This window comes from Aptenodytes forsteri, unplaced genomic scaffold (genome assembly GCF_000699145.1).
Source record: "Aptenodytes forsteri isolate BGI_AS27 unplaced genomic scaffold, ASM69914v1 Scaffold75, whole genome shotgun sequence".
In the NCBI taxonomy this organism is placed as follows: Eukaryota; Metazoa; Chordata; class Aves; order Sphenisciformes; family Spheniscidae; genus Aptenodytes; species Aptenodytes forsteri.
Window position 1 is genome coordinate 2013591 of NW_008794171.1, and position 24357 is coordinate 2037947.

Genomic DNA, 24357 nt, shown 5'->3' on the forward strand with positions numbered 1-24357 from the left:
CCGGTGTCGGGTCGTGCCCGCTCGCCAAGCGCCTCTGCCGGGGAGCACGTCTGCGGGGAAGGGCTCGGGGCAGGCTGGCGGCCCGGCCCGGCCTGCCCCGGCGGGGGTCTTCCTCGGGAGCGGGATGCGTGGCGGCCGTTGGTGAAGGCCTCCTCGGAGCGGTGCCGGTGGGGGGTGTCCCCGACCTGTGGTAACTTGGTGGGTGCCCACGTACAAAATGTCTGCCGTGGCGCCGGCTCCAGCACGCTGCTGGCAGCCGAGTTCGGCGAGGGAGGGCGAGCGGTTTGTCCAGCACCTTGCAACCTGAGGTAAACGTTGGCGAAGTAATCGACGGCTCTTTTGGGAGGAGAGACGTTTTTGTGAAATAATCAGCCAGTTACTTGTTGGTTGTTTTTCTTCCCTAAGGGACCTGTGTGGCGTGCCAGCTGTTAATAGAGCTGCGGTAGAGGCGGTGAACGATACTGAGCTGCTAACTGTAAGTACCAGCCATAGCCTGTGTAGTTAGAGTGCCGTTGTTGCATGTGTTCCTGCTTTGATGTTGGGCTGTTATATTTCTGGGCGTTGTGTTTGTCAGGCCGTGGGTGAACCGATGTTAGTGATGTGCCTGCAAGTTCATCTAGGGCATAGGTGCAGGTTGCTGTTAAAAATCACCTTTCCTCATAGCGAAGGGCAGATTGGGCCCCTGTGCTGCTATTTTTAGTGCGTTAGAGTGAGTTTAAGGTCTAGTGTACCTCGAAGCGTGCATTTAATGCAGTTTTGGAATGAAATAGTTTCATTTTGAAAAATGCAACGGGTTAGGTTCTGCCTTGAACAGTTAGATGATGCAAAAAGTCATCTAAGTGTAGACTGCTTAAAAATCAGTCACTGATTTATGGCTGCAGCAAATTTGTGATATTTTTATCCTCTTCGAGAATAACTTCGAGGTCACTGTAGCTGCATGGGTTAGAGAAGAAGTGGAACTTAATATTGTGAGCAGCCATTTGTTCTGGCCTACTATTCTTATTCCTTACTGCTAGCCTATATGTATCTGCTGTATTTTCAGACTTCTCAATTTGCTGTTGCATACCTTTGTCTTCCCATGCTTTTGGGAAGCCTTCTTCCTGAATCTGTGCAGTAATCTGTCCTCTGAAACATGAAACTGTTATCCAGACAATAGCAGGTTATCTGAGGGTATTACATGTGTTGTGCTATAGTGTCTTTAGATGCTAAATTGTGTGTAACTGTTGTAAATAGTTGTGAGGTAAATGGTTGGATTAGTCAAGCATACAGGGCCTAAGCTAACAGCCATGTCCTGAGATAGATAAAAACTGGCTGAAACCAGACAAGGACAACCAGAACTGTAAAAAATGGTGGTGATGAGCCAATTTGTGACCATATGAGGAGAAGAGCCCAAAGGTTCAAGAAGAGTTCACCTCCCGCAGAGACCACTAGAGACCACCGGAGACCCCTGTAGAAGCTCTTAGGAGCATGCGTAGAAGACTATGCCAATATTATAATTAGTTCTGGGAAATGTAGTGAATATGTATGATTGTTCCAAGAAATGTGATGCATATGTGTATCGAAGAACCATGTAAGGGATGGCTGATGCAACGTACAGTGTGCATGCTAGGTGGAAAGATCCCCCATGCACCCGGTGCCAAATAAAGTAATGCCTGCTCTTTAATACACCTGGTGTTAAGGAGTTTCATTCCCAATTTTTGGTGACAATTTGGCAACCCAGATGGGACAACACATCTAATGCTCGATGGATTCTCGGGATCGAGATGACTCCAGCGCCACTGAAGTCTTTTTCAGGGAGATCCTCTGATCCCCTGATCCAGTGAGTTCGGTGCAAGATCCCCTGGGATTATAAGGCATTACTTATAAGGGAACCTGTCCGTAAGTCGGGGAAGAAATTTCCTGTCAGATTGGGTTATAGGGATTATAAGGGAAAACCGGTTAAAGAGAGGGCTCATTTGGACGATATCACCCAGAGTGCCGGCTGTGGAAGGGTGTGTGAGTGTGTGAATGTGTCTGATGTTGCTAATTGTTGGTAATTGTTGTCCGTAATTGTTGTATCACGGGTTCTGGACAATCTTTAGAAGGGGGAATCTTGAAAAGGTCACCTCTGGGATGTTTATTAAAGCATTGGAAGGATGTTGGGAGTGACCCACTCACAAGGAAGCAGTTGATTGAATATTGTAATCATTGGTGGCCACTGTATATTTTGGAAGACCAAGAAAAATAGCCAAAGAATGGGACTTGGAAAGTGAAGGGAAATGGAATGAAGTACCTTATGTCAATTTTTTTTTTACATTGCAAAATCATCTGGAATAGCAGAAAGATTGTTGTTTAGTGCCAAATGATCCTTGGTTCTGGCTTTAGAGAAGGATAAGGGAAAGAAACTAAGGAGATGTTGTTCTGCATGTAATACTGGAAAGCATTGTGTCAAGTATGGAAAGTCGGAGGAAGAGGATGTAGAGTTACTAGTGGCCTCAGGTAAAGGAGGTGGGAGTCGCAAAGGCAAGAGAGGTTAGGGAGAAGGCGGGAAGATCTTTTGAGTACAGATGAAGGGGATTTTAGCCCCACAGCCAGGAGAACTAGGAGGGGAATGGAACATCGTGATGCGAAAAGGGGGGGAGGCACTTCAAGCACCTCTCTGGCAAGCGGTTGGGAATAACGGGCTGGCTACTGTTCCATTTTCAGTAACTGATTTAAGGTCCTGGAAGGAATTGGCAGGGACATACAGAGAAGATCCAGAAAAGGTAGCAAAAATATTTGAGACCATGGTCCGAACCCAGGACCTGGATTGGATCGATATACAGGTGGTGTTGGATACTTTATTAACTCTAGATGAGAGAACTATGGTATTAGCTAAAGCTAAAGAAGAGGCAGAAAGAATACATGCTCAGAATGCCCAACCAGGAACTGTGAATGACCATATTCCACCTGTGGATCCCTGATGGGATCCTAACCACCCAGCTTAACGTGAATTATTGACCAGATACCAGAGATTGATAATGTTTTGTATAAAACACACTATTCCAAAAGCTATTAATCTGTCCAAATTGTACCAGGTGATACAAGGGAGGGAAGAATCTCCCTCTGACTTTCACGAACGATTAATGTCTGCAGCTCGGAAGTACACAAACTTAGATCCTGAAAAGGAAGGGGATGCTTTGCAATTGGTAACTTTGTTTGTAGGACAGGTTGTTGAGAGGAATCGGGAAAGGAAGCTGATTGCTGCACTAACAGAACAAGGATTGTGAGGAGTAAGGTATGGGGGGCGAGGCTGGGGAAGTGCTGGAGGAAACAGATTCCAGCGCCGATCTCTGGATAGGGATCAATGTGCTGTTTGTAAGGAAAAGGGACATTGGAAATGAGTGTCTGCAAGGGAGGAAAGTTAGTGGAACTACCGCTGATCAGGCTGTAAGACTGTTGACTTTAGATGAGGCATGAAGAGGACTGGGGGAGTCATCCCCAGCTGAGCCCCTGGTTCCCCTGATGCTGGGGAATGAGAGGGCAGATTTTTTGGTAGACACTGGAGCAGCATATTCTGTTTTAAATACCTCTAAAGGGAATTTTTAAGTCAAGATACCGTAAATGTAGTTTGTGCCACTGGGAAAGGGGAAAACAAGCCATTTTTCCAGGCATTAAAATTTAAAATAGGAAGGCGATGGTTGACGCATCAATTCTTACACATGCCTGAATGCCCAATGCCATTGTTACAAAGGGATATTCTGAGTAAACTGAATGCACAAATAACTTTTGAGAATGGGCGTATAAAAGTCCACATTCCAGAAAATAAAGCCCTGAAAGCCCAGGTTTTCGTTACAGCAACCCAAGGCAGAAGAAGGGGTTCTGGAAGAGGTAGAGAATGCCATTACTCCTCTGGTTTGGGCCATGGAAATCCCTGGGAAATCACGAGCAGCAGAACCAGTAAGAATACAGCTAAAACCTAATGCCTGACCAGTAAGACAAAACCAATATCCTTTAAAATTGGAAGTAAGGAGAGGATTGGAAAAAATAACAACTTTGTACAGCATGGATTGCTAGTAGAATGCCGATCAGTCTATAATACCCCTATTTTACCAGTAAAGAAACCTCATTCAGATGAATGTAGGCTGGTACAAGATATTAGGGCTATCAATCAGATAGTGCAGGATATACACCCTGTCATAGCCAATCTGTATACTCTATTGACTACAATCAAGAAGAATGATAAGTGGTTTATAGTCTTAGATTTAAAGGATGCTTTCTTCTGCTTATCTCTAGAGGCAGGAAGTCAGGTGTTGTTCGCATTTGAATGGGAAAGTCCAAGTACAGGCTGAAAAACATAACTTATCTTGACTCTGTTGCCCCAAGGTTTTAAAAACAGTCTCACGTTGTTCAGAAATCAATTGGTGAAAGAATTAGAAGTGTGGAAGAAGGAAAATGAAGATCTAATTCTCCTCTCTTATGTGGACGATATTTTGGTCACTGCATCCACATGGGAGGAATGTGTTCATTCAACTATCAGCTTGTTAAATTTCCTAGGGCAGGCTGGCTACAGGGTGTCAAAGAAGGTACAAATAGCGAAGGCTCAAGTCTTATACTTGGGATTTACCATATCACAAGAAGAACGGAGCTTGGGAACAGAAAGAAAAGAAGCAATCTGCCAGACACCAGAGCCAAGATCTGTGCAGGAACTGCGTGCCTTCCTGGGAATGGCTGGATGGTGCAGTTGTGGATCCCTAATTATGGGTTGCTTGTGAGGCCCTTACATGAAACTCTGAAGGAATCTAAGGAAGTATTGTACTGGACTCCTGAGTGTAGAACAGCCTTCCAGTCTCTTACGAAGGCTTTGATGACAGCCCTTGCTTTGGGTTTACCAGACCTGACCAAACCTTTTGAACTTTTTGTACATGAACGCCTCCACTTGGCATTGGGAGTATTAACTCAAAGATTAGGCTCTTGGAAAAGAGCTGTGAGGTATTTCTCCAAAGAGCTGGACAGTGTAAGTAAGGGATGGCTGGCCTGTCTCAGAGTGGTAGCTGCCACAGTATTACTAATCCAAGAAGCCTGAAAACTGACTATGGGGCAAAGAATGACTGTTTATGTACCCCACATGGTTATATCTGTTCTGGAACAAAAAGAAAAAGGAAGTCACTGGTTGTCTTCAAGCAGGATGCTGAAATACCAGGTGGTACTCCTGGAGCAAGAAGTTACGGAACTGAAAACGACGACTGCCCTTACCCCTGCCATGTTTCTTGAGCCATCTGTAGAAGGGGAAATACTACACGGCTGTCTCCAGACCATTGAACAAGTTTATTCGAGCAGGGAAGACTTGAAAGACACGCTGATAGAGAACCCCGACTGCGAACTGTTCACGGACAGAAGCAGTTTTGTGCACCAAGGGAAACAAATGGCTGGTTATGCAGTCGTGACTCAGACTGAAGTTGTGGAAGCTTGTCCGCTACCTGGGAACACATCAGCTCAAAAAGCAGAATTGGTGGCACTCCAAAGAGCCTTAGAACTCTCTAAGGATAAAAGAGTCAACATACAGACTGATTCTAAGTATGTGTTCGGGGTAGTACACACCCATGGAGCTATATGGAAAGAAAGAGGACTACTGTCTGCACAGGGATCTCCTGTCAAGTATGGGGACATAATAAAAGAAATGTTGGATAGTGTTCAGCTACCGGTAGAAGTAGCTATAATGCATTGTAAAGCCCATCAGTCTGGACAAACATCAACTAATACAGGGAATCGATTAGTGGATAAAGCAGCAAAAGAGATAGCAGAGGAAAGCATCCTGATTGTTGCTCCATCGAGGTATGTGAACCTCCCAAATGAAACTCTAATAATATCAGAGCCTAGTAATATCAGAGCCAAGATAACCAATTGGCCGAACTATTGAAAGCCCATCTAAACCCTGAAGGGTGGTGGATAACAGCAGATAGACAAGTGATAGTACCCCAGGCAATAATGAGATAGTTGGCAGAAGACAAACATAAAGCAACGCATTGGGGTGCAGAAGCTATTGTAAATGCCTTAAAAAATCAAGTACTTGAGTTAAGGACGGCAGGAATTGTTAAGAGTACAGTGGGTAAGTGTGAAATCTGCTTACAAAATAATCCACATTCCTATAAAAGACTCCCCTTAGGAATTACGAAAAAGGGAAACAGTCCTGGAGACTACTGGCAGATAGATTTTGCCAAGTTACCTTGACAAGAAGGATACTGGTATTTGTTGGTTCTGGTTGATGCGTTTTCTGGATGGCCTGAAGCTTTTCAACAAAGCTAGGGAAGTTACTAAAGTGTTATTAAAAGAAATAATACCCTGATTTGGGGTTCCCTTCGGAATGTCATCAGATAGAGGACCACATTTCATAGCAGAAATCGTACAGAACTTGTCTAAAATATTAGGGATCAGGTGGGATTTACATATCCCATGGAGGCCATAATCCAGTGGGAAAGTTGAAAGAATGAATCAGAGTCTAAAAAGACAAATGAGTAAAATTTGTCAGGAGATATCACTTAAATGGCCGCAGGCTCTTCCCCTGGCTTTATTGAGAGTTAAAATTCAGCCAAATTCCAAGGAAAAGGTGAGCCCATACGAGACCCTCTATGGGAGACCTTATCAAGTTACCATCATTCCTTGGGAAAGCCAAGTAAAAGGAAATCGTGATTTAAAAGAGAATGTAATATCTCTGGGGAGGATAATTTCAGCTTTGCATCGATTTATTGTTTTAGCTTCTCCAATAACTTTGGACACCCAGGTACATCCCTATCGTCCAGGAGACTGGGTATATGTCCGACCCTGGAGTGATGAACCACTCAAAGAGAAATGGAAGGGACCTTTTTAAGTTCTTCTGACTACCCATACAGTGGTAAAGGTAGACCAAATAAACTCGTGGGTAGATTTCACTCAGATAAAACCAGCTCCAGTACTGGATGAACCTCAGTGGAAAATAAAATCGGCAGAAGGTCTACGGGTAAAACTGACCAAGGGACAATGATGCTTTTTATGTTGTACATTCTAGGGTGGAGTGTATTAAAAGGGGCCACTGTTATTAATGGGGTTGGACATGAAAATACCTATGAGAATTTAAAGATAAACTTTGCAAAGACTGAATATGACTGATTGTTGGATATGTTCACAAGTAATGACAGGAGGGACAGGATTTCCTTGGAAAGTCATCCCCTTAAGTTGGCCTGAAATGTGTTCCTTTTGGTTAACAAAACAAAATGTGACTGCATCTGATTTAGTGTTTCAAAACTGTACCCAGATAGTAAATCAAAGTATGATCAACTTCAGTGATCAGCCAAGTTATTACCCCACTGAAAAACCTCAGCCCATATTAATATGAAGCCATAGCGAGCAAGGGTTTGAGTGCTTCAGTATAAATAAAAATGATTCCTGGAAACAACCATGGAAAGCTGGAAACAGTACTTGTAAGTATTATATAATGCCTACCCAAAGTGCCACCATACAGTTCTTCCATCCAAATGGCACATCAGACCAGTTTGATGATTATATCCTTCCGTCTAGAAGTAAACTGTGGAGTGAAGGGAAGGCATCTTTAATTGCCAATTCCGGAACCTATTGGATATGTGGAGACAGCGCATACAAATGGCTTCCTTCCGGATGGTACGGTTCCTGTTATATGGGAACATTGGCCCCACCCTTTACAGTTACAAAAACTTTACCTGAAGGATGCCCTAGACACAGAAGGATGATAGACACTAGCGATTGACCAGTAATTAGTGAGGGGAATAGGTTCTTGTATGTAATATGCCCCATGTGTGCAGCCGGAACGTATGGATCATATATAAATAAGTTGGGCACTTAAGTTGAACAATTGGCCGATGCCACTGTTAAGGTATTAAATAGCACTTCACTCGAACTACTGCAAGTCAGGATGGTGACTTTACAAAACAGAATGGCTTTAGATTGTATATTAGCAGGATGATTTTAAGATCCAACAATCCGGAATATCGTCAATAGAGAGGGCTGTACAAGAATGGAAAAAAACGAAAGAAAAATCCTGGTGGAACTGGGATTGGCTTACCTCCTGGTTACCCAACCTACAGTGGCTCAGGGAAATGTTCTTAGTTATAGTAGAAATAGTAATATGTATATTGTGTTGTGTTATGATACAGTGTGTCCCTTCAATCACTCAATGTTGCAAAGCCTTATATAGAACTTCCAAATGGAACATGTATTACTATGAACATGAATTACGAGACTCCCAAGAAGAAGATCTTGGAAGTCTCAAAGGGGTAATTGTTGTAAATAGTTGTGAGGTAAATGGTTGGATTAGTCAAGCATATGGGGCCTAAGCTAACAGCCATGTCCTGAGATAGATAAAAACTGGCTGAAACCAGACAAGGACAACCAGAACTGTAACAAATGGTGGTGATGAGCCAATTTGTGACCATATAAGGAGAAGAGCCCAAAGGTTCAAGAAGAGTTCACCTCCCGCAGAGACCACTAGAGACCACCGGAGACCCCTGTAGAAGCTCTTAGGAGACTCAAAATGCATGCGTAGAAGACTATGCCAATATTATAATTAGTTCTGGGAAATGTAGTGAATATGTATGATTGTTCCAAGAAATGTGATGCATATGTGTATCGAAGAACCATGTAAGGGATGGCTGATGCAACGTACAGTGTGCATGCTAGGTGGAAAGATCCCCCATGCACCCGGTGCCAAATAAAGTAATGCCTGCTCTTTAATACACCCGGTGTTAAGGAGTTTCATTCCTGATTTTCGGTAACATAACTACATTTGAAATATTAATGGGTATGATGATGGGTTTGTGAAACTGTAAAAAGCACAGTAAAATTAGAGATGCAGATCTACAGGGCTAGTAACAAGCAGGTAAAATAACTCGAGGCTATTACATAGGAAGGACAGGTTCCTCTGTGTGTTTCAGCCCCTTTTGTATAGACTTGGGCAGCTGAAGGGGTGGATTGGGTTGTCTTGCAGATTCAACTGAAAATTAATGTTGTTTGTGGGGCTAGTCTCCATGTCAATTGATAACCAGTGAACAAAGGGTTGATAGATTGTTAGAGCAGGAGGCTTTAGGTATCATGTAGCTAGCAAAAGAACAGAGGGAAGATGGTATTGCTTCTGATGGTGACACTGTCTTAGATTAGTTTAAAAAGATTGTAAACCACAGTAAAGTGAGTATTTGTGTATGACTTAAAAACTGCAATATCCTTTACAAGTATAAGAAGCTGTTGGCTACATGTATGTGTGCTTATTTAAGGGAAAACTTATTCCTAGTAGGGAGAGGGTTAAAACATTCAGAACTCATCTCTGCAAGTTTCTGAACAATCTGATGCAACTCTGAAGTTAGCCTTGCTTTGAGCAGGATTTGGACTAAAAGAGCTGTAAAAATCCCTTCTGACCTAAATTATGCTATGAATATCTTGAGATAAGTGGCTGCAACTTAACTGTTACTCTGAAGGTTAACACATTTGCTCATGGTTCATAGGAAAATCCATGAAGTTTGCTCACAGATTGTTCTTGTAAGTTTACCCTGTTAGGTGGAGTGGTGGAAGGCTTGTTACCTGATTAACATAGAATTTTCTTTAATTTCTTGAATTCTCGTTGATTTTTAGGGCAGACTGAAACATGACTGATAGAGATGAATCCCAGGCTTCTGGCTCTGATTACCCTGATGCCCAAGAGCTAATATGCAGTCGGCAGAAAGAACCATGTAAGGGACATGCATGTGAAACAACTACACAAATGGAGTGTTCAGGTTCAAGGCAGAAGAATGCTGCTCCTGAGGAGTCTTTAGATGAGCTTAACAGTATATGTAAATCATCAGCTGCTTCAGCTGAGGTTTTCCTGGACAGCAGTGATTCAGAAATGTGAGTTTTTATTTCTAGTTCATGTACAGAATGTGTGTGATACATCATAAAAATATACATTCTTTTGAAGGTAAATACTGTTTCTTTTTTAGCTATCTCTCTGCTGGTAGTGGCAATGAATACCATCCTAAGTGCTCCATTGCACCTTCAAAGCAAAAAAAGAGATCTCAACCTTCAAGGCAACAAGCAGGATCTGTTGCAGGAGTGCCTGACAATGAAAGTTCAGATTCTTCTCCGTCTCCTCAAAGTCCAGTGAAATCACTGGAAACTTCCAAAAAGCAGAAGTCAAAACTCAATTTGAAAGCCATTTTCGCCTATCACTTCAGGGGAAAGAAGTTCAAGGCTGCTGCACACCGAAAATACAAGGGTGGCTCAGGGAAGAAGAAGAAAAAGTATGAGAGCACACAGATGCCTACAGGGAGGCCACCGCTGACAGCCTCGCCACAAGAGCAAAAGAGAAGGCTTCTAGATAGAGGTCTTCAATTCCCTTTTGTTGAAAAACATTACGGGAAGAAACACATTCCGTTAAAGATGGTTCTTGGCTATGAGGTGAGTCTTCTGTTTTGTGGGATAAATGTCTTATTTTTGTATTTAGTCTAAAAATAGTGAATTTAAATTGGGTATGTTGTGCTTCTACCTGATGTGCTACAATGTAACAAATCTGTATTTATTTTTGTTAAACAGGACACTTGGTGTTGTCTGTTTAATGCCTTTAAGACAAACACAGATAAAATATGTGTGTCAATTTAATACTACAATTCAGTTGATAATAGAAATGCTTTATTTCTTTGCTTTATAGTGATATTTTTAAGATCTCACCTGATGCATTTTTCTTTAGCAAGCAGCTGCAAAGGGATATTTCCAGTACATTGAAGTGCTTAAATATGAAGAACATCTCAAAAAGGCTTTAAAAGCCCTTCAAGCTAGTGAAGACTTAGAAAGAGAATGTCTGGCAGTACGGAAACACAAATATTTAGATGATGAAGGCCCCATTTCCCCTATCCAGGAGATGAAGTAAGTTCGTCTCTATATTCTTAGGTGGTATAAAACTTGCTTTTTTGTTCTTAACTAAAATAAAAGTTTGTGTTTACATGGGTAGATTCATGACACCACACCCCAGCTCTTGGTTACCCCCAACCTGTTCGCTGGAGTGGGGAGGGCATCAACACTGCTTTAGTCGCAAATCCAAAACAGCACTGTACAGGCTGCTGTGAAGAGGCTAACTCCATCCCAGCCAGACGGGTACAATCTGCTACTGTTACAGTTGAGGAATTCAGGAGGTAGTACAGTTGCTTGTAGTAGCATGCAATTTTGTGACAGAGTTGTAGGTGTATCAAGTTCAGTTCCTATGCTGTCCTTTTAGCCTTTATCGGCATTGTGTAATCTAAATGGGAACATCTGCTTATGAAAGTATTGTTTATTTTGGGAACAAAACACTCAGCCACTTGGGATTCTGTGCTTGTAAATGTGACTTGGAACTTCTCATAGAATGAGGTATTTTTAATCTAAAGATAGATCATTGTTTCAAGTGGTGATTTGTACTGTCTCATTAAAATGACACTGTAGAAATGTTTAAAAAAAAAAAGGTATTTCCTGAAATTAGTTCCTCTATAGTTATCCCAAATAAAGAAGCGGAGTGTTTTATGGCAAAGACTAAAGGATATTTTTTAATTTCCTTTTTACTTTATTAAGCATTGAAGTATCATCTTAGGTCTGTCTTTATGGTCAGTTAACTTGCAATAAAGGGATCAGTAAATCGGCAAGAATACTTAATGTTGTAGATATACTCAGCACCTTAAAACTAGAAAGCCTAAAAGACAGTGTAAAGATACAAAGCTGTCTTTCGGCTACTGTTCACTTTAGTAATCACTTAAACTGCTAATTTATGTGACTTGAAGTATTAGGGTGAGCCTGTAAAGTGAGTAACAATAATGAGTTTGCTCTCTTACGAAAGAGTGGAAGAAACAAAGTTCTGTAGAATAAATGCAAGCTAGGTCATCCAGACACTTCATTCTTTATATAAAATGAGTACTAGAAGATTTTCTAGGTTTTGGAACCAGTCCTCCTGGTGCCACTTGTTGAAACCATAGTACTAAAATGGCTTCATGTCTTTCTGGGGAGTTCTTTCTATCTTGAGAGAAAAACCTGTGGATGATAGTGGAATTGAATTTCATACTTGTGTTTCATGGCAGTATGGAGATAATCCTCAGCTGTAATATCAGGGAGAGGTGTGCACTCTTGTGAGCTGAGGCCTATCCTCTTATTTTCTTGATTGTGTTCTGCTTGTTTTCCAACTTGCTGACTTTCTAGCTTGTTTGCTGGTGTAATCCTAAATATCTCAATACTACTATTGATGTCTACTACTAAATCTTTGTCCTGCTGCTAAGCGCTGCTTCCATCCTGCCAGTGTTGCTAGTTAGAATGTAATTCTGCTGTCAGAAACTATCATTTGAGAACAACCTTGTGTAGAAGTAGTATTATCTAGTAGTATGCTATACCTACAAGCTGTAGCACTTCCCATACGCATCAAGAGAAACCAGGGGTTGTGGTAGGAGAATAGTTTACACATTCTAGGCTACTATAAAAGTACAGAGCTTGATTGGAATTTTTGTATTTCAGTGATGATAACGACAGCTTGAATTCTGATAATCAGGAAGACCTTGATGCCAGAGTAGTGGTGAGTAAATATTCCTTAACTTCAGAAACTCTCTAACCTTCTTTCTCTTTTGAAGTTAAAGAATTAGTAGATAATGTTTTGAGTACTTAGTTCTTGAGCTTAGATCCACAGTTAACTGTGTGATACCTGTGAACCCTCATCTGTAATGCAGAAGGAAGTTGTTTTGGGAGTCCACACTCTCCTATTTGAAATAATGCTGGAATGTACAGGAATTCTGGAGTTCTGAAGAGTTCTTTTAAGTATCTCAAAATTAGACTTGTGAATACTTCTGTCTTCCATTTTCTTAGGAGAACAGCTCTTTCATTATAAGCAGCAAAATTCCCAGTAAGAAAAAATCAAAGCCAGACGTGAAACGTGTGAAATCAACTGAAGTGATCGAAGTAGAGGAGGAAGACAGCTACTGCTGAGAACTCTAGGCTTCTGCAAGGTTCACCTCAGTGAACAGAAAACTAACAAATGAGGTGGCAGTGGTCACTCTTCAGATACCTTTTTTTATGGCCTACTTGGTTTAAAACACTGGTCTGAAGTCAACATTGAGCTATCAACCAAGCAAGCTAGTCAGATTTGGTTTAAGGTGAGTATATTGGGCTTGTGTCTGAGACAGTTACAAAACAAGTATAATCTGTCTTTTTGCTAAGCTTTCAAGTGTCTTCTGCGCTGTCCTGTATCAAGTGTATAATATCCTTGATTCAGTGGCTGATAATCTTGCTGAAAGGCTAGCTTCTGCAACTTGACTTCTGTTAACCAATGGATCACGGAATTTATGTAATTAAAAATAGAATCATAGAATGGTTTGAGTTGGAAGGGACCTTCAAAGATCATCTAGTCCAACTTGCTTGCCATGGGCAGGGACACCTTCCACTAGACCAGGTTGCTCAAAGCCCCGTCCAACCTGGCCTTGAACACTTCCAGTGATGGGGCATCCACAGCTTCTCTGGGCAACCTGTTCCAGTGCCTCACCACCCTCATAGTGAAGAATTTCTGCCTTATCTCTAATCTAAATCTATGTTCTTTCAGTTTAAAGCCTTGTCCTATCACCACATGCCCTTGTAAAAAGTCCCTCTCCAGCTTTCTTGTAGGCCCCCTTCAGGTACTGGAAGGCTGCTATAAGGTCTCCCCAAAGTCTTCTCTTCTCCAGGCTGAACAACCCCAACTCTCTCAGCCTGTCTTCATAGGAGAGGTGCTCTAGCCTTCTGATCATCTTCGTGGCCCTCCTCTCCCAGGTGGGGTCTTACCAGCGCAGAGTAGAGGGGCAGAATCAAACTCCCTCGACCTGCTGGCCACGCTTCTTTTGATGCAGCCCAGGATACGGTTGGCTCTCTGGGCTGCAAGCGCACATTGCTGACACATGTCCAATTTCTTGTCCATCAGTATCTCCAAGTCCTTCTCCTCAGGGCTGCTCTCAATGCATTCTCTGCCCAGCCTGTATTTGTGCTTGGGATTGCTCAGACCCATGTGCAGGACCTTGCACTTGGCCTTCTTGAACTTCATGAGGTTCGCATGGGCCCGCCTCTCGAGCCTGTCAAGGTCCCTCTGGACGGCATCCCGTCCCTCCAGCATGTCGACCGCACCACACACCTTGATGTCGTTGGCAAACTTGCTGAGGGTGCACTCAATCCCACTGTCCGTGTTGCCGGCAAAGATGTTAAACAGCGCCAGTTCCAATAGCAACCCGAGGAACGCAACTCATCACTGGTCTCCACTTGGACATCGAGCCATTGACTGCAACTCTTTGAGTGCGACCATCCAGCCAATTCCTTATCCACCGAGTGGTCCATCTGTCAAATCCATGTCTTTCCAGTTTAGAGACAAGGATGTCGTGTGGGACAGTGTCAAATGTCCAGTGTCCAAATGGCACAAGTCCATAAAGGAAAACAACTTCCAAATATTGTAACAGCAGCAGCACAGTATAGAAAAGTGTATGCATTTACATACATACATATATATGCTCATGTTACAAAGGACAATTTGGACCCCTTTCTCTTCCATAGCTGACTTTTTTTGTGTGTGGTACTTGAGATACTATTTTTCTGTATCTCAAGGAAATGCAGGTTATGCTTTGAAATACCGAGAGCTGAGTAAGGGTTGAAGACAGAAGTGAAGCTTATTGCAAATCTTTGTGCCAACAGTAAAAATGCAAAAGTGGTTAGTCAACTTAGACAAGTCTATTGCAAAATATGGTTAATGCATTTGAGCAATGATAAAATCAGTTTGTATGATTGACGTTGTCTATTCCACTTAGAATAACTTTTCAGAAAACTAATTCTCTGCTCCTGAATCTAATACAATAATCTGAAGTTATATAAGTTATCTTAAAAATAACTGTAGCAGCATAGTGAATCTTGGATTAAAAGATTCTTTTTTTCCCCCTTGCTCTCCTCTGTCCAGAATGGGGTCTGATATGAACATGACTAAGCAGAAGATGAAAGCTCTTTATAATGACAGTACTTAACAAGCATTGTCCCAATTGCAAATACCCTTCTCAAAGGTGTTTCAGACAGTTGGAAACATGACTAGCGAATGTTTAGAAATGGTCTGAATGTGGCTAACTCCTAGAGGACAAAGCTGTCTTGATAGCAGTAGAAATAAAAAATTGTTTGAAAAGTTTACCTGTAAATCAATAAGATGTAAATAACCAAAGGGTGATCTGCCTCACTCAAATACTCTAATAACCAAATATGTCGGCAGCAAACTAACAGCTGTTCAGCAGGTAAAAGAGTCTGTGCTGAACAGGGTTATTGTCAGAAAAAGACTTAATATTGTCCTGGTTTCGGCAGGGATACAGTTAATTTCCTTTCTAGTAGCTGGTACAGTGTTTTGGATTTAGGATGAGAACAAAGTTGATAAGATCTACTGGTTTAATTTCCTTCAAAATGTGATTGACAATCTGATATTTACAATAGGTGCTATGTATAATGAGAGCAGGTCAAGTTGCATTCCTTATATGCTTGAATTAACGTCCCAAATCTCTGTAAAGGAAGTTTGGGGGTGTTCCCAGTTGCAACTTCGTAGCTCTAAAGAGTAAGACTGCAAAAATTACTCTTCATTAGCTGAAGATCCCATTTAATATTGGTCTAAAATTAATGGCTAAATGTAACTTTTTTAGGCATCTACCTGAAATTCTGTATGGCTTGAAAGACTCATCCTGGATCTAGGAGTTGGGGTTCTTGCTTGGTAAGGCATAGCGAGGTGGTATGTGGAGTCTCGCTCATTCTGCAGTTCATGTGATGAATTTTTCTGTTCAACTGCTGAGTGACTCAGAAATGAACTAAATTTCAATTCTGATTAGAACTGAATAAATACACATGAAAATCAAGCTTATTACAACTGTTACATTGATTGCTGAAACCTAGCTTTTGTCTGTAGGAATCTTCAGTTATTTGACCATATCTGATAGTTCTTATCACTTTACTTTTTTTTCTTCTAGTTTATGTTGCTTCTGGAAGATGAAATACTGCTCAATTTTCTTGATGTGCAAGGTAAGCTGTTACTTGGTTTGCAGTTCCTATTTTCTTCAGGTAGCTTTTCTGCTTTGCTTCACAAAATGTTTGGAAAAACGGTATTCTGTAGTTCAAGTATGAATACATTACAATGTTTCATAGATGTGCAACGTCTGTGTGAAGCTTCCAAGGTGTTGAGTTCAGTGCAACATCTCTTCTATCAGTCTGACCAAAATTGGAGCCTGTAGCCTCTGCTTGAATGAAAACTGAAACTTTGAGTTCTTGGGTACCTGTATGTTAAATGCAGTTTTTGTTAGAAGTTATGTATAGAAATACTTTGGTTTCACCTGATGTTGAATGCTGCAGGGCAACTTAATCTATCTGATTTGGTTTGGACACTACCTGGGATCTTCTCCGCTGAAGATGTTGGAGAACTACTGTACACTTAGTCTCCTGGTGGTGCCCCACCTACACCTTCTGTACTGGGGTGTATCATACAGCTGCAGGTTCTGATCGCTTCCCTGTGGTAAAATTTCATCTTAATGCATGTCCCATGCAAGAACGGGGAGGACAGCAGAAAGAAGCTCTGGTAGTCTTGCACGTATGTATTGCTAAAGCTGTGAAACTTCTTGCTGTAGGATGTTACCAAATTTGTGTGGCTTCAGGAGAGTCTAGGAAATAGCATGGAAGAAAACACCGTGTAAGATTACTGGACAGGAAAACATCTTTAATGTGGGAAGTCCTGAGCTAAAGCTGGGCAAGTAATAAAACCTTACAAGAACATACTTAAGTAGGAGGATAGGAACAGGGCATCTTATTTGGCCATTGTGGTAGTAAGGGTACTGGACTAGATAATATACCAGTTTGACACAGTATAAATTGTTCTTACGACGGCATATCTGTTATTGAACTTCTTGCCACGGTTACCTTAGTCCAAACTATACCTGTCTCTAAAAACAGTAGCGGAAGGTGACAGTTATTAATGGTAAGTATATAGTAAATTGAGAAATAGCTTCAAATGCCGTTTCAAAAATAGTTGAAAAATGAAAGCTGATGCATTCAGTCTGTTCCAGCAGGTGTTCAGTTTTTGTCTGTTGCTGTAGACAAAACCCTGGAACCTAGTGCTTAGAAAAAAGCCACGGTTACTTAGTCCAAACTATACCTGTCTCTAAAAACAGAAAAAACAGTAGCGGAAGGTGACAGGTATTAATGGTAAGTATATAGTAAATTGAGAAATAGCTTCAAATGCCGTTTCAAAAATAGTTGAAAAATGAAAGCTGATGCATTCAGTCTGTTCCAGCACGTGTTCAGTTTTTGTCTGTTGCTGTAGACAAAAACCTGGAACCTAGTGCTTAGAAAAAACCCCTTCTTTTGCAACCCACAGCTGATGAACATATTAGTTGTGTTACTTATATGAAGGGACAATATTTGCATGTATTCGAACAGCAATTCATTCAAACAGTGATGAATCTAGGGCATGAGCTTCATGTTCCAGATTTGCAGAAGTGTAGTTCAGTTATATCAATTTCTTTCCAGAGTTTGCAGATGAACGCACCAGCTCTGCAGCAGTGAGCAGTTGGAACTTTTTTGGAGTGCTTGAATTTTTACGGCTCTTTGCTGGCCTGCTGATGTACAAATGTGGACTTCTGTGGAACGTGTTAGCGAAAGAGGTAAGCTTTGTGTTTCTTCTGCACTTCAGGATAAGAGTATTGGATTTCTTCAGACAAGTACTATTTCCGCAGCAAGTAATCAGACTGATTTGTGCACTGTAGGGTATCTGCACCCAGCAGTATCTTCCTGACGGGGTGTTCAAAAAGCAGTGCTATAGTATTTCAGCAGCTGGCATCGTTGGTTTTCATGCAGATGTGCTGGTTAAACTTGGTATTTCTGTTGAAACAAGTAGATTGAAAGTTTCTTATTGGGAAGCTTGTCAAATACAACATTGAGGAACTGTTACGAGATAAAAGTATAGTTAAATCGATGACCTTGTTCCAAAATATTTCTTCTTGAAGGGGCATTCCTGTGATGTCTAGAACACAGTGGAAGGCCTCTACTTAAGGGTAAGTATTGAGAAAATGGTTGTTTTCTCCTAGGTGGAGGTAGTTGGATGAGCATCGTAAAAGTTCAAGTCTTTAGCTTTTTGGCTGCCTTTTTACAAAGAAGCAGTATTTTATTTTGAAACACAAATCCAGGTACCAGATGGCAGCTAGTGACAGGTTTCTTTTAAAGTTAACTGGCTAGGCTTCAAAACCAGAAGCTATTCTGCAGAGATTGTGAAGAGTTAATTGCTATGCCTCGTTATTCAGCAAATAGACACAACTTGCTGTGTGTCTGAATTGAAAAACGTGGCTAGAAGAGTTAACAGGTTATGCTTTCCTCACTGTAAAGTTAATTGCAGTGGTGACAATGAGACCTGTAACAGGTTTACTTAGTGGGACAGTTATGCAAACATAGTTCAAAATGTAGCTACTATAAAATCCCAAGGATTAGCTTGTTTTGATGGTTTTGAGTTTTGCATCCTGCCTACTAAAGGAAGTAGAATTAGCAGGTAGAAGAAAAACGCATGCAGTGCTGCAGTCCTGTAGATGGTTTATTAGAGCATATTTGTAAGCTGTTTCATAATGGTATCTCATACATGTGTGTTTTACATCACAGTACCAGCTGACTGTTGGGCAACTCCCTTAATTGTATCTTCTGTGCCGTAGTCCTCCAATTTCTTAAATTGTAGATAGATTTTGTTGATAGTTGTGTGATAGACTGGGCCATGGCTCTGATTCCGAAAGAAATGCCTTGTTTTGGCATTCAGACAGCATAACTAGACTACAGTCTGCCTGCTTCACATTCAGTATAAAAGTGCCTAAGTCTTAATAAATTACTAAAAAAATGAAGAAACTTGGAACTGTTACTCAGATGCAACAATTTACTTTTTAGGAAGTCCACGTGACAGTCCAGTCTGAACTAGCATCTTGGTAAGTTAGTGCGATTGTTTTTTTAACCCTTGCCTGTTGCAGGTTAGCTGTCTGTCTGACTTGGTGGGCTGGCTATACTGCTGTTTTTTCTTGCTGAGAAGATGCAGTGTTGCTTTAGAAAACATAAGAGCTTATCTTCCCTCAAACTTGAGAATGCTGTGGGAAAATTGTTGTGATGATTGGCAAAATGTTCAACTGCTCTGAAGAGAGTGAGTGAGAATAGCCTTTCTGAACAAATCTATTACATGAGCATCCTTTTCATGTCACTTTATCCTGGGCATCTGAGTATTTAACAGTGTTTTGTGTCAGTGAGCAAGGATCATGACACTGACTTTCTTTTAAAAATAAACAGGACATAAAGAAGACCTGTCAAATTAAATAGGATAATACTCAGACATTATAGTAGCTTTAAGTGTGATTCCAAATAGAGGCATTGGGAATGCCTGTGGTGGTTAGAACCACTTAAGTACTAAGTATTGCGCTAGGTTCTGCTGGTTTGTATGCACATACATGTCAGTTTGTAACCTTACCTTGCTTTTTTAGGTGGTATGTAATTAGAGAAAAAGAGAAGAAATGCAGGATGCCATTTCACAGAAATCTGAAGCCCCTTCTAGGGTTAGTATGATATCTGAGGTTCTTCATATTCCTTAAAAGATGGAAGGGCTCTGGTTGTCAGTGGCTGGAAGTCTGTATCAAATCAAGCTTACTGACTTGTGGAGGGTTTCAGGGACTTGTTTCAACACCATGTTACTGTATTTTAATGTAGCATTCACTCTGTTAAAGTGAAGAACTTATTTTAACTTTGGTTTATCCAAAGAGCACTTGTACAAATTTCTCAGTTGAAAAGGGGGTGATCAGCTTAATTGCTTAAACTGATAGTTTTACTTCTACAAGTTAACACTTAGAAGGAAAGTTATAGGGAGGGTTCTGTTTGAGTACAATTTTGTAGTTAATTCCCTCTGTTTGCCTTTCAGTTAACATTAACTTTTAACATTAAAACTGTTAGAATAGAATCATTAAGGTTGGAAAAGACCTCTAAGATCATTGAGTCCAACTGTCAATCCAACACCACCATGCCCAATAAACCATGTCCCTAAGCGCCTCATCTACATGTCTCAAATACCTCCAGGGATGGGGACTCAACCACTTCCCTGGGCAGCCTGTTCCAATGTTTAACCACTCTTTCAGTAAAGAAATTTTTCCTCATGTCCAATCTAAACCTCCCCTGGTGCAACTTGAGGCCATTTCCTCTCGTCCTATAGCTAGTTGCTAATGTGAAGGAGTTACTTCATCTTACCCAAATGTTAGTGTATCACTTACCTTCCTCCTTCTCCCAAATGTCTTGAAACAAGTTAAAAAGGCACTCAGTAGGATCTGTATGAGATACCTTTCCAGTCTGCTTGATTTTTATCTACTGTGTTAATTTATAGTACCAGAAATGTTGAGGTCTATCCCGATAGGATCTCCTCTGTAGGTTCGTGTCGTTGGAAATGCCTCACAGAATAAACTTGTGGTTTCGCTTTACCCACTGAACTACCTGTTAGCTCTGTGGCATAAAACTGCAAGACAAATCTCTGCAGGTGGAGCATCCTAGGAACTGTAATAATGCATTATGTTCTCCTTTAGGTACTGACTTATGCTTTTGATACAAATGGAAAAAATGATTCAGTGGAAGAGCTTGGTAAGAGTCTTGGTAAGAGTGTTCTGGGACTTCAAGTGTAACTTAATGTATTGAATCGCATGGGCTGAACTTATTATTTAGCCAGGTTTTTGTGTAGGTACCTGATTTCTAACACTACTTCTTGTGGTTTGAATTTTCTGGATGGCTTGAAACAAGCTATTCCCCCTTTGATCACAAAGGAGTGATTATTTCTTGTTTTGGTGGCTCTAGGTAAGAAGAGACAGCACTGCTGTCTGTCTGAACTTGAAGTGACTACATAAATGTGTTGCACTGTTGTTCTGTGTCAAGTAGATGCTTGATAGTTTCACACTGAGCAGCAATATTGGGTTTTCATAGAATCATAGAATAGTTTGGGTTGAAGAGACCTCTAAGGGTCGTCTAGTCCACCCCCCCTGCCGTGGGCAGGGACATCTTCCACTAGATCAGGTTGCTCAGAGCCCCCTCCAACCTGACCTGGAATGTTTCCAGGGATGGGGCATCCACCACCTCTCTGGGCAACCTGTGCCAGTGTTTCACCACCCTCAGTGTAAAAAATTTCTTCCTTATATCTAGTCTAAATCTACCCCCCTTTAGTTTAAAGCCATTCCCCCTTGTCCTGTCGCAACAGGCCCTGCTAAAAAAGTTTGCTGCCATCTTTTTTATAAGCCCCCTTGAAGTACTGATAGGCTGCAATAAGGTCTCCCCAAAGCCTTCTCTTCTCTAGGCTGAACAACCCCAACTCTCTCAGCCTTTCTTTTATGTCTGTAAGTTTGAGTTTAAAAAGTTAATCTCTGAGCAGCTCAGCTAGTTTAGCACTATACTGTTAAAATTCCTGGCTTCTGTTCTATAGAATGCAGAGTTTAAAGTAAAACAAGCAAACTATTCTGGAAGAAGTATAAATCCTTCACAGTAGAGATACATAAAAACTTAGGAACAGCAGCTTCAGAATTCTTTTTGTTAGGTGAAATTCATGGACTCTGTTTTCCCTCTTAGTTGTGTGGCAGCTTTTGTGAAACGAAGAATACATCAATTTAGCTTATCACTAGACACTAACTGGTGCATACAAAAAGCTTGAGTGTTAAAGTGAGCAGTTGTGGATGAAGGACTACTGCAGCTGTTGCACTGTATGGTATCTGCACCCAGCAGCATTCTCCTGATGGGATGTTCAAAAAACAGTGCTACAGGAGTTCAGCGTTTGGCATCGTTGGTTTTCGTTCTGCTGTGTCTGTTAAACCTGGTATTTTTGCTGATACAGTCTTTGTCGTCTTTGAGGATTCGAGTGTACTTGCATTCTGTTCTCATGTTCCAGTGTGAGAACTGGATACTGGCCTCTGGAACTTGGCAAGTGCATTTAGTTTCTTTTTTTTTTAACCAGGTGCTTTAGGATACAGAACAATGAATTTTGCTGTGTGAAAAGGATTGGCTGTGGAAGATAACCTGTTTGACAGGTAAGGACTGAGTTACTTGTCAGTTCGGATGGTTTCATGCTACTTTACAGTTTGTGTGTTAACTTGGTCTGACTCTAGAACACTGAAACCTCAGTAAACTGTTTTAGAAAAGCATAGAAATGGTTGTCTAGTAGCAGAGATTACTGAGCAGTGATCACCCCAGATTTTGGCAGTATCTGGGCGGGTTGTTTAGCTGCAAGTTATTTTTCTGTGTGTATATATACTTGAAATGGATGTCAGAGTTGTGCAGTGATTTGTAGTACTAGTTTCTGAAAGAAAGACTGATACTGGTTGTGAGGAATTCCTCTGTACTTGGAGCTTTTAACAGATTTTAGGCTTGTTGGTATACAACTTGGCTTACGTGTTGGCATGATTGATTGGTCCTTAACAAGAAAGGATGGGCAACTTGAATATTGAGTTAAGATGGTGGTAACAGCAGTGAGAGGACAGTACCTGGTCATTACCAAGGCTGCTAGGATGTTGCTGTTTCTGGTGAGCTGTGGACATGACCGTAAAGCAAGTCCATCAGACTCTTGAATTGCTGCATTATGTGGCACTAAGTCTGCTGGGAATAAAGCTTTGGTGTAGGCCAGAGACACAATGCTCCCTTCTGCTGCTGTCAAGACGAAAGCAAGTTCCTGCTGAGATGTAGTTATGTGGCTGTATCCTTGGGCACCTCCAACACTTCAGCTACAGAGGAACAAAAGTTCTAGTTAGAACCTTTGTAACTTGGCCTCCAGAAGCTGCTGTCGAGAGGATGGTTGTCATGCACACAGAAGCAAAAAGGGGAGACAAAAGGCTGCCCCATGCAGTTCACATCTACCTTCAGTTTGTTGCGACTCTTCGCTTACACTAACCAAATCTGACTCTAACCCATAGTGTCTGCTACCAAGTCACTGCATGTCAGAGGGGTGATAAACACCACCAGAGTGCCACTAAAGAGAGTCCGAAGGTAAGAGTGCTCAGCAGAATTGCTGGTACTGAAGAAATTCAAGGTCACTTCAAAGAGGGTTTGCATGGCTGAAAAACCAGCAGCTCTTAACGCGGTGACCGCATATTGAAATCCTCTGCAGGATGCCGTGGGCACTTAGTGTGTGCTATGGTCTATTTATGAGGAGATACACCTTATGTAGTGAGGCCTCTTGGGGTGAAAAAGGATGTTTATCTATTGCCCTCAGGTTTTTGAGATGCTAATGTAGGGAAGAGGCTGCTCGGTTTCATTCTGAAACCAGTTGACTTTGCAGCCTGTGAAGGTGGAGAAAAACAGGTTTATACAGTTGTGGCATGAGCAGTCTTGGAACTTAATTGCTGCTTCCTTTTGCCTTGGCAATATGATATATTCCTAGAGCTGCATGGAAGTCTTAAGAGTGGATAATCCTGGAACAACTAGGTGAGGGAGGAAAGAAGCACAGGGTGGGAATGCTGTGGGCACTGCAGGTAGTTATGGGAAACAGAAAATTGTGGTGCTTGGGGAGCTGGCATTGGAAATTGTGCTTTTGCCCCTTAACAATTTAGTAAGGGGTGCATGCACACATTCCCTGCATTACTGCTTTTATACCAGCACCATGTCCTGAAATTAAATTGCTTTGTACTAGAGGAAGCCATGTTATGCTAAGTGAGAGATCAAATGGCTTTTATTTTAAGTAAAAGTGCTAATACATGCTTTTCCTCTCTCAGGTTCTGGTGATGTTGCTGCAAGTCTGCTGCAAAGAACTGCACAGCTCTTCCAAATAGAGGAAGAACCTTATCTAGAGTGTTTATTGCAGTAATTAGAATTAAACATTCATTCTAACTTCCCTTACTGCTCTGTAAATTGAAATGGTGCATGTTATTTAGAAACCAGTTCAGAAGCACAGGGAGCCTTTGCCCTTACCCTCTCAGTTGTGACTTGTCTGTTTTGCCCTCCTGGGAGATGCAGTGGCAAACCTTAGGATGGATACTTAGCTGCCTGCTTGGTGTTGCAGAAGAGCTAACTAAGCTGAGCGTAGCAAGTTGTAATTTGACTGGAAAAGACTTTATCAGCTGTTTTCCCTCCATTTTCTGTCACTGAACTCCACTGTACTAGAGCTCTAGAGATGTATTTATTCTGTACAGAACATCACAGCATTTAAATAAAACTGATGGCTGAAAGCTGCAGCCTGGGACTATTTCCTGTTGCTATACTGTAAGCAGAGAAAGGAGGGCTGATCACCTCTGGCTTGCTGGTAGCAAAGTGTAGTTAGGAGAACATCCATGCACAAGAGCCTGAGCAGCCCTTGCAGAACCACTGGGGTGAAGATGAGACTGTACGTACTACAGCTCTCATCTTTGCATTGCA

General features: G+C 41.5%; 1 protein-coding gene across 1 annotated transcript; it reads left to right on the top strand.

The window, feature by feature from the left end:
• Positions 1-1687: 1687 nt before the first annotated feature.
• On the top strand, positions 1688-24173 carry TAF1D (TATA-box binding protein associated factor, RNA polymerase I subunit D). The gene is made up of 15 exons (XM_009282248.2): positions 1688-1819; positions 9592-9846; positions 9939-10395; positions 10685-10860; positions 12466-12523; positions 12811-13097; positions 15951-16002; positions 17500-17633; positions 17976-18023; positions 18895-18932; positions 19476-19547; positions 20559-20625; positions 21968-22040; positions 22920-22992; positions 23718-24173. Exons 2-6 carry the CDS (start codon positions 9605-9607, stop codon positions 12928-12930), a joined length of 1053 nt encoding a protein of 350 aa, XP_009280523.1. The 5' UTR covers positions 1688-1819; positions 9592-9604; the 3' UTR covers positions 12931-13097; positions 15951-16002; positions 17500-17633; positions 17976-18023; positions 18895-18932; positions 19476-19547; positions 20559-20625; positions 21968-22040; positions 22920-22992; positions 23718-24173.
• Positions 24174-24357: the final 184 nt, after the last annotated feature.